Source organism: Lolium rigidum, chromosome 2 (genome assembly GCF_022539505.1).
Source record: "Lolium rigidum isolate FL_2022 chromosome 2, APGP_CSIRO_Lrig_0.1, whole genome shotgun sequence".
Lineage (NCBI taxonomy): Eukaryota > Viridiplantae > Streptophyta > Magnoliopsida > Poales > Poaceae > Lolium > Lolium rigidum.
In genome coordinates, this window is record NC_061509.1 from 162,070,127 (window position 1) to 162,080,754 (window position 10,628).

Below are 10,628 nucleotides of genomic sequence, written 5' to 3' on the forward strand. Positions count from 1 at the left end.
TCACCCGATACTACGGGCTATGGAATCATAGTTCGGGTCAACAAACCTAGCGGTCCCTTTGCTCGTCCTCTTTCCGATGATCTACTTGCCTCTATATATAGCAAAACAATCTAGCTGCGCATATTTTCATTCCGTCGCGCGCAGATGAACACGAAGCACCAAACGCAAAAAAGAAGAATATCACCCCTGCAAATCGTGGTGTCTACATTAGCAAGAGAGCGCATGGAAGCGCACAGCAGAGCCACTACAGCTACAGTGGGCTCTTTTCTTCCAAAAAAAAATTGCAGCTCCTAATTAAAGCATTAAAGAAGCACACAGAACGCCGATCACTAACTACTACTACAATAAGATTCCCCACACGAACCAGCCACCACCAAATCGAGCACCACCTAGGCCTAGCTAGCGAGCGCCATGCGCATCATACATCATACTAGGACCAAGTCGGCGGCGCGGCGGCCGTCGTCGAAGTTGAGCGCGTAGCTGAGCGCGTCGTAGTGGAAGCTGCTGAAGCGCTCCCGCCTGGCGCCGCCGCCGCGCCACCTGCGCCGCTCCGACTGCAGCCGCCGGACCCCCGCGCGGAGGCGCCAGTACAGGCCCCGCACCAGCTTGCTGCTCCGCCCGCTCGCCACCGCCACCACCCCCGCCTCCACGGCCGCCACCACGGCCGCCATTCCCCTTGCGCGGTTCGATCTGCTTGGCTGCAGACGGTGCTCTCTCCTCTCAGGCTACCTCTACGCCTCTACTCTCCGAGCTGAGCTATGGTGTCCAGTGTACAGTGTGGTAGGTTGCTCGAACTCGAAGCAGGCAGTGGGCAGAGAGGATATGGCATACGGTGCGGAGAGAGCGGGGAAAGTCGTATATAACGAACGAACGACCTGCCAAGCCTTTTTGCTCCGCGCATCGCCCTTTCAACGCCTCTGCCTGGTTCGGTTAATGTTGTGCGAGGGTAGTACTACGGCACGGGTCCACGGTACTGCCACTCCAGGGCTCCATTTCACTACCATCATGAGTGAGGTGGGTAGGTAGCAGGAATGCAAGCCCACTTTCACCCAAGGTATGTTTGCCCGTTTTGAGAGACAATGCAGACTAGGCTAAGGGTTCCTGGGTAGAAAACGTATAGAATTGAAATGTCATGAGTATTTGAATTCTATGAGAAAATGAAGTGTGTTTGATTGTAGCAAAAAAAAATTCCATGAGGTCATACTTCATGTTTTTTTCCTATATGATTTACACTAGAAGATTCCTATTGTATATGTTCTTATGAATCAAATAACTTGTGTAGAAAATTTTCCCATAGAATTCAAATTCTACATAATTCATATACGAATCCTATGAATTAAAAGAGCCCTAAAACAAATGCAAATCTTAAATGGTGTCAGTATGTAGTAAAATTTACGGTTCTAAGTTAGGGAAACACAGTTAGCACAACTTTCTGTGTTTAGCTTCTTTTTAACCGCAAAATGCCTCTGGCCAAATATGGTAGGATATGGTCATGGCCTTGGTTATTTGGTATGAGACTCATCGATGTCCATACATGATGTGTCTTTTTGTGAAAAAAAATTCAAATGTAATCATAGCGGCGGCGGGAAGATCCGGCCGTGGGGATGGGTTTGGCGGCAGCCGAAGGTGGTACGGTGGACGGTTACGAAGATGGGGATAGATTTGCTCCTCAGCCAGTCGCCGAGAAAATATAGGAGGGGATGGGGGATTTTTGCTCCTCAATCGGCTATATATGTGCCCCTAAACGATTTAGGGTTTCAGCTAGAGTCGGCCCTTTCGGTTAGCGGCGCAAATTTGTTCCTCTGAAAAGTTTTAGGGGATGGGTTAGAGATGCTCTTATGTCTAAGTGATTCCAACATGTGCGCGTTGACCGATGCCACATGGGCAATCCTTTTCAAATAAGTCCCTACAAAATTCTCTCTTTTAATAATCTTACAACCGGTGGCGGTAATTTGGTAAGAGCATCTCTAACAGAGCCCGTAAAAGGTCTAAAACCGAAAAATAACCGCCAGTTTACGGGTCCGGGCCGAAAAAGGGCGCCGATCAGTGACCGTAAACGAGCGAAAACTGAAAATATTTTTTCGAGCTGCGTTCGGTTCGCTCCGTCGGCCTGTATTTGTATGGGCCGACGGAGCGAACCGAACGCAGCCCAAACACAATCCCTAGTTTGCGTGAGTGGGAACTTTCAGCTTCTCCCAACCGCCGCTGACGATCTGTGCGCCCTCACCTTCCTCTGCGCCGCCACCCTCTGATTTCTCCCCGATGAGTCTCGAATCGACCCTGCCGGCCGCCGTTGGTACCTCGCAGGCATCGCCATCTTCTCCCGTGATCGCCGCAGATTCCGTCGCTCCTCCAACCACCCCGGCGACCCTTTCCATCCCTGCGACCCCCGCGGAGGAAGCAACGCCGGTCTCGGCGACGAGCAGGGTGAAGCGGCGGCGCACGGGAACGCATGTGGTCCCGCAATCCGCTGCGGCCACCGGTGATGTCTCGGCGGTGGCAACGAAGCCGAAGGCGTGGGCCCCAAAAGGACGAAAGTGAAGGCGGCGACGAGCTGTGGGGCCCCGCCGCCGGTCCCCTCCACGCCTATGGCAACGTCGCCGCCGACGCCAACGCCGGGGGAAGCAAGCGCGGCCGTCGCCCAGGACGTGCTCGATGAGGGGTCAACAAGGTACACATGAACTCTTCCTCTGTTTATTTGTTTGCGAGTAGATACTGAGGCCTCGTCCGATTAGGAAGGAGAACGCCTCCTACATGGAGATGTTGGAGGAGGTGGAGATTAACCCACTCCCTCCGTTCGGCAATGGCATGGGCGGAGCTGAGAACGACTGCGGGGACGAGGGGGAGAAGGGGACGAAGCGGAAGATGAAGGGGACGAGGGTGTGGTGGAGGTCACGGCTGATGGAAATAGGAAGAAGAGGCGGGCCAACAACTACACGGAGATTGAAGACGCCACCTTATGCCGATCTTGGGCCTCGGTGGGGATGGATGCCGTTTCCGACACCGATCAAACCGGGAAGCGTACTGGCAACACATCGAGGACAAGTTTCACAGGAACAGGCAGATCGCGACGAGGTCGTCGTGCTCGACGGGCCTGCGTCGACTCAGGACACGACGCCGTCGACCAACCCCTTCTTCTAATTTGCATGCACCACCGGTCTGTAATATGATCGCGCGCCTAGTACTTTGATCGATCGCCGCTACTCTGGTCGCGACGAACCGGCGGGAACGATCTCTTTTGAATGCATCTATTTGAATTTCTGATTGGGGGCGGCGTTTGGGGGACGCGGCTGGGGAGCGACGTCCCCAAACGCGGCACGAACAAAACACGTCCCCCAAACGTTCGATCCGGCGCGGTTTGGGGGACGGTTTGGGGGACGCGACTGGAGATGCTCTAAGTGCAGCTTCACTTCGCTTCTACGGCCCTAGTGCAGCTGTATGCTCAGGAGTCGGTAGGGCAAAGGACATGCAGAGGGGCAGGATATGGGAGCACTGGATTTGGGACAACGGGTCATGGACTGTACCATCGGGTCACATGGGCGCACCGAGACACAGTGGCGAGTGTGGATTCGCAAGAATTTCTTTGGGGTGATTCCCTTCCCCCTAGCTCCTCTGCGGCTCGGATTCTTGGGCCAGCGTCCTTGGATTTTCACGTCGCCGTCAGCCTTGAAGCCAGCGGCAGTGGATTCCTGACATGGAAATTCCAAAGGAAATAGGTTTCCAACAGTGGGCTCGTTCGGCATCGCTGCAGGTTTTCGGAGCAGCGCCGCAGGAGCGAGTAATCGGCAGCGTGACTTCGACTGCCTGCTTTTTTTTTTTTTTTGAACTGTACCTGCTTCCCCCCGTTCGCTCCCCTCGGGTCGTCTCCTCCAGGCGACCGAGGGGGCAAACCCTAGCCCGCCGCCGCCCAGGCCCCCCTCCTCCCACCCCCTCCTCGTCCCCCCCGGAGGCGCTGCTGGCCGAAGGCCACGGCGTCGGTGAAGGGGGCGGCGGGGATTTGACCCCAGGCTCCTGGCCTCGGCCCTGCGGCGCCTCGGGCCGCGGCCGCGAGGAGGAGGCGGTCGCGTCGAGCTCGCCATGTCCGAGGATGCTGCTCGGCGGCTCTTCGTCCTCCTCTCGCGTCTCTCCCCGTGCCGGAACCCGGCCGGCCGGCCCTTCTCCTCGTGGCGGCGGGTGGCTCCCGGATGTGGGTTTGGATGCGGTCCGGCGGCGCGGAGTTGCCGCAGTGGTGCCCAAGGCGGGGGCTTTTGGACGCCGGAGCGGCGGCTCCGGGTGGCGGCGACGGCGTCGGCTCTACGGCGAGCGGCGGCCGTGAGTGCCGGCTCGCGTCCTCGGCCGTGCGGGCGGCGGGGTTGCGCCGAGCGGATGGCGCGGCGTGCGGGCCTTTCCGTCGGCCTTCGGCGTCGGATCCGGGAGATCTCCGACCCCGACCTATGAAGCTCTCGTTCCCCGACCGGATCTCGCGATTTGGCGGGGTGAATGGTGGCGGGGTGATTGGGACCGGGGAAACCCCCGGTCGGCGGTGGCCACGGCGCTGTCGACGCCATGGGCGTCGGTTCCCTCCTTGGAGGCTTCGTTGAGGTCCCCGTCTTCCCCCACCCAACCCCTGCCTTGGGTGAAAACCCTAACCCCTACGTGGGCGGTGGCGGCGCCATGGCGTCGTTTCCCTTCTTGAAGGCACCGTATGGGGCTGCTGGGATGTTGGCGAGCTCCTGTTTGTCGGTGTTGGTTCTTGGCGTTGCTTCATCTGCGGTGATTTGTCAGGCGGGAGGTTGCTTGTCAATCTCCGGTCCCGTGGCGGTTGTCGCTTCCTCGCTTGCCGTTCTTCCCGATGCGTCTTCGTTCGTCGGCTTGCGTGTTCCCGGTGGCGGTGCCGTGGGTTGGAGCCGCTTGTGGTGTGTTGTCCGATGCGAGCAGCTGATCTCGATCTCTTCAATGGACATCAACTCCGCTCCGGAGTGTTCTTGGGGGAACCTCTCGATTCTCGACGGTGCGGCGCTCGGCGATCATGAGCGAGAGGGATGGGATCCCTCTTCGGAGTCAGAGACCGTGAGCGGGTGGAGTTTGTTCATCTCGAAGCGATGCGAGGATTTCTTCCGTTGATGGCGCCTCCTATGGTCCCTCCTCCCATGTGTCGACATTCCGGAAGACGATGGTCTCGGCGCTTCAAGCAAAGCTTCTTTCTTTCTTATCTTTCGTGTGCTTGTTTCTTTGAGGCTTGTAAGCTGTGTTAGCTGTGTAATGCACTATGTATCTGCCGGAAACGGCCTTATTAATTTAAGGCAGAGCTACGGCTTTCTGTTTAAAAAAAACTGCCTGCTTTTCTTTTTCCCGATTAACTGCACGCGCTCAGACGCTCAGTATGGATTGATATAGCCAGGAACAGTTTGCAATTGAAGAATCGGCAGTAGAAATCGAATTGCATCCCGTGCGGTCCTGCCGCCCGTATTGATTGACGGAGCAGGTGGCATCTCGCTTCCGATAATTGAGAGCGCGGCGAGCTCGTGGCGTCAATGCACGAGTCTTCTTCTCTGTCAGAGCAAATGGTCCTACATAAATAGCAGCACCGCCATATCATCGTGACATGTAACACAGCCCTACACAGGCCAGCGAATTTTTTGGTGACCAACTGACTAAGGTGCCGAGTTAATCTTAGAGCATCTCCAGTCGCGTCCCCCAAACCGTCCCCCAAACCGCGCCGGATTGAGCGTTTGGGGGACGTGTTTCGTTCGTGCGCGCTTGGGGACGTCGCTCCCAGTCGCGTCCCCCAAACAAAATTTCGCAAATTTTAAACTTGACTAGATTCGATTAGATTCGTCCAAACTTACATAGATTCGAACGAAATTTGACTAACTTTAAAACTAAACCTAATCTAGAACCACTTGCGGCGGCCGGAGGCGTCGTAGTACCGCCGGAAGTTGTACATCTCGTCGGTGACGACCTCCCGCTTGACGCGCTCGTCGACGGGCTCGTCCACGGGCTCGTCCTTCACCAAGCCGCTTGGTCCTGCCTCGCCGTCGTCGGTGAGGTCCACCAGCGGCTTGCCGGAGTCGCGGATGGACATGGCGATCGCCGCGTCCGGGTCGCCCCTCCAGCGCGTCCTTGTCGTCCATGGACGCCAAGAACGCCGCCCGCAGCCCCGGGCAGTCCTCGGGGTCGTCGGCCGCCGGCGATGAGCCGCCGCTGCCGCTCGTACTCCGCCGCGCGCCGCCGCCGCGACGCTTCCTCCGGCTCCTCCTTCACCTCCGGCTCGGGATGAGGAGGGCGCCGCCGCGCCTCCCTTGCTGCCGCCCGCCGCCGCTACCGCCACGCCTCGTGTTGACGGGCGTCGCCGGCTCCTCCTTGACCTCCCGTTTGGGAACGGTATACGGCGCCGACCGGTACGACGACGACGGCGTCGATCGCGCCGGCCCCGAGGAAGAAGAGTGCGAGGAGGACGAGTACGTCGTCCTCCTCGGCTGCCATTGAGGAGACGGCGGCGGCGACGACGGCATCTCCGGCCCGCGGAGCGCCGTTGCGGAGGCCGCGGATGACGTTCTCGAGGGTGCGCCCGGAACGCCCCGCAACGGGCGCGGCCTTCCCCGTTCCAGCTCGTTGGGCCCGCCGATGAGCCCGTCGGTGCTGTGCATCTCGACGTCGTACTTGGCCTTGAAGTACGTCGTCCACCAGTCGTCGTTGTCCTTGGCCGCCCATGTCGGATCCGCCCGCTCCTCGGCGGTGAGTTGAGCCCGACGGGCCTTGATGGCGTCCCGCCATTGCCGCGTGTCCGGCTTCGGCGGCGGCGGGATGCCAATGCCGTTCACGGCCATCTTCCGGCCCGCCGCCGCTTGGCAGCCCGCACGTCCGGCGGGACCGGATACCGGGCGTGGTACAGCCGCCCACGCCTCCGCCACGGTGAGGCCGCCGCGGCCGAGGCCGCTCGGCCGCGGCGATCTTGCGGGAGGACGACATTTTTTGAGCGGCGAGGAGAGGATCCGGGAAGGGGAGGCGGCGGCGACGAGAAGGATTATGATGAGCGGCGATAACTGGAGGGCGTCTTAAAACAGCGGCGGCAGCGGGTGGTTGCACGCAATAACTCCGGCGCGGACGGCCACGCGGCCATGCACGACGAGACGCGTCCCTGCGTCGCCCGGGAAAACAGGGACGCCATTAACGTCGCTTGACCAAAGGTAGGCGACGGGGTTTTAGCCTTCCGTGCCGCCGACGCGTCGGCCCCGCCACTCCCCGCCTCGCTCGTTGTGTCCGGCGTCCCCGGAGCGTCCCCCGTGGGACGGGGACGGGCTCGGGCGCCGGACACCGTATCGGGCCGCGCCGGACAAAAATGGGCTTTGGGGGACGCGGCTGGAACGCTTTTTTTGTCCGGCGCGCCCCAAATCGCTTTGGGGAACGGTTTGGGATGCTCTTAGACTCTGAAATTGAGCCCAGGTTGCAGTTGCTCTTGGGGGCGGCTGAAATGCAGTCCGATCGGGACGTTGTAAATTGTTTTCTGCAGCCTAGAGATTGGTTCGACAGCCCTTTTGTCCTAGGGAAAGAGCCTCTTCCTTCGACAATACTTTAAGATACAGATCACGAACCATCTCGTTTCACCGATCGATGAACCAGATAAAATGAGTTAATCGCACCAAAAGGAGCTCATGAAGGCTTCACTCTATCTCAAATTAATTGATTCAGTTTTTCTTAATACGCATGTACAAATATTAGGATATCGTAGACCAAGAAGTGGGGATGCGAGGTTGTCGGTACAAACTGAGCTGACTCCGATTGCGGATGATGGCATCTTGTTGTGCGTCATTTCCTTGTCAAATACATTGTTAATACACTTCTCGCCACCTCGCTCAGATCGGACGATGGCAAAGCTATGTGTCGCCCTCTCTCCTCGGGGCGGCCAGAGAAACCCATCTAGGATTCCGTCCCCCTTGCCGATGATGGTGTTGGTTCACTCTGCCTCTGGTGGTCTTGGGGTTTTGGAGGTGTGGCGAACCACGACCACTCACTGACGGGATTCGTTCCTTGTTTGGGTTCCTTTTCAATGGTTTTTTCGAGATGGTGAGACGACGGCTACATCTCGAAGTCCAGCTCTATCCTCGCTTTGGTGGTGCGTCTAGCGTTGTCGGAATGCGTGTGGAGTCGTGTGCATGGAGAATCTCTTGGGATCTGTTCGTTTATGTCTTTTCAGATCAATCTCTTCCAATCTACAATTGTCATCATTGACGATGGTTACTGGTGTGCTGGTTCTTTAGGGTCTTAACACGTCGACTTCCCGTCTAAATACTACATCAAGTTCTACTACGATAAGCTTTGCTCTGCTCCTGTGATGGAGAGAGGAAGATGGGTGGGGCTTGCGCTAGTGTGTTTGTAGTCGGCTCGCGTTTTTTATTTCTTTCGGGTTGTTTGTACTATCGTTGGTCATTACTAATAAATTGGTGGAATTTTCGTAAAAAAGAAAATCTTAGTGAAAGTTCATGCGGCAAAGAATGTTCGTCCCTTTTCGAGGAGGGCGAGGAGGTATACTGAATTACTGATTCAGCGGAATCCACGCCCAACTCTCCCAGCCACTGACACTCGTATATGTCTGTACGCAAAGCCATTGACTCGCTGCACATATGCTATTCGCGGTTCTCGTTCTTCAGGCCATTCCAACTCAACAGATCAGAGTGGGTAGCTTTCTCCGTCAGGAGGCATCATCGTCGGGCCTTTCAGAGAAAAAGAAAAGCATAAAAGAGAGAAGAGATCTATCGTTAATCAAGACGCTTTTGGATGATGATCTATCTTATCCCGTCCGGCGGTCTCCAATTACATCTGGATGGTGGGCAGGATCCTCTTCTCCCCTCACCCTCGTCGAAGGATAAATTGAGTGGAGAAAAGAACAATGCTGCAAAGAAGGGGGTCTGAGAGCATCCCCACTCGTCTCCCCGACGAGGCCCCGAGCGACGTTTTTTCCATCCGGACGGCGAAATTTCGTCTTCGGTTCCTTGTTTTCGTCCGGATTTGACCCTTCATCCATCCGGCGAGCCCACGCCATCCCCGGTCCCCCGGGGAGCTATCGGGGAGTCCGGACGAGTGAAAAGCGGGGAAGGGCCCGATCTGTGGGCGACTCGACACACAAACCCCACCACCACCTCGCTCAAAATCCCCCCCACCCCTCGTATTTCTCTCGCCGTCTGTTATCACCGGAATTTGACCAGGTCAGAGGTGGGCCGCGATCAAGATGGGCTTAAAGATTATATACGAAAGAAATACGTGAATCGGCCTTATATGCAAAGTTTGGGCTAGCATGTCCGTGTATCTGTAATATAGTAGGTCGTATCTTAGATTAGAAGATAGAGTTTGACCCGTGCACGGTTAGGTGCACACCTGAATTAGAAAGTCCCCCGGACTATAAATATGTATCTAGGGTTTATGAAATAAACAACAACCAACGTTCAACACAAACCAATCTCGGCGTATCGCCAACTCCTTCGTCTCGAGGGTTTCTTCCGGTAAGCACCATGCTGCCTAGATCGCATCTTGCGATCTAGGCAGCTTAAGCTTATTACGTTGTTCATGCGTTGCTCGTGCTGAAGCCTTTTTGATGGCGAGCAACGTAGTTATCTTAGATGTGTTAGGGTTAGCATTGTTCTTCGTATCACATGCTGTCGTAGTGCAACCCTTATACATCTAGCCGCCCTTACACCTATCTTAGGTGTAGGGACGGCACCCCGCTTGATCATTGTTTAGTAGATCCGATCCGTTACGGTTGCTCCTTGTTCTTCAAGGATTAGTTTAATATCCGCAATAGTTAGGCCTTACAAAGGGTTGGAGGATCCAGCGGCGTGTAGGGTGTAGTTTGCTAGCCCTAGACAGGATGTTCCGGGGATCAACTTTGTGTTGGTTTTTAGGCCCTGTCTAGGATCGGCTTACGATCACCGTACGCGAGCGCGAGGCCCAATCGTGAGTAGGATGATCCGATTATGCGGTGAAAACCCTAAATCGTCGTAGGTCGCTTTAGCTTTATCTTGATCAAGCAGGACCACCATATATTCGTACACCTCGTACGAATCATGGGTGGATCGGCTCTTTGAGCCGATTCACGAGACAACCTCGAGAGCCGATCGAGGCTCGTATTTAACGTTTACGTGTATGCCATGCAGAAACTAAGCGAGGCATCATCCAACACCTTCCCGACCGTGTATAGGTCAGGTGGCACGCCCTTGCGACAAGCATCGGACGTGTGACCGGAAGGCTTTGCGGGCCGTCGCTCCGAGGGACCGGGGCCAGCCGCAGCCCCGAGTTGTTCCCGGCTCTACGGTGTTGCCGGCCGCTGCCCGCCGGTGGGTTTCGACCGCAACACATTTCGGCACGCCCGGTGGGACAATCTTCGACATCCACCGCATCGCCATCTACATCCGAGATGGCGGAAAGCACTCCGGTCAAGTACGAGGATCCGACCGACGAGCTCAAGAAGAAGCATGACGAGATCAAGGCAGTCCTCGAAGCCGACCTCATCGGCTCTTTCCACGTAATCCGCTCCCATGGCATCGGTGGAAGGGGTTCTCACCCGAAGGCGCGCTCGATGGAGTGGGCCTGTCCGCCCCGTCGAAGAACGCACCCGGTCGCCGCGTCGAGGAGATCAACTTCATGGTGGCTCA

At 56.7% G+C, this 10,628-nt stretch overlaps 1 protein-coding gene across 1 annotated transcript; it reads right to left on the reverse strand.

The window, feature by feature from the left end:
- Positions 1-425: 425 nt before the first annotated feature.
- LOC124687587 lies at positions 426-671 on the reverse strand. Its single transcript, XM_047221365.1, has one exon. It carries the CDS (start codon positions 669-671, stop codon positions 426-428), a length of 246 nt encoding a protein of 81 aa, XP_047077321.1.
- Between the last annotated feature and the right edge of the window lie 9,957 nt (positions 672-10,628).

What these genes read in the sequence shown, in the direction of transcription:
- LOC124687587 (XM_047221365.1), bottom strand. Translation starts at nt 671, where the DNA reads ATGGCGGCCGTGGTGGCGGCCGTGGAGGCGGGGGTGGTGGCGGTGGCG.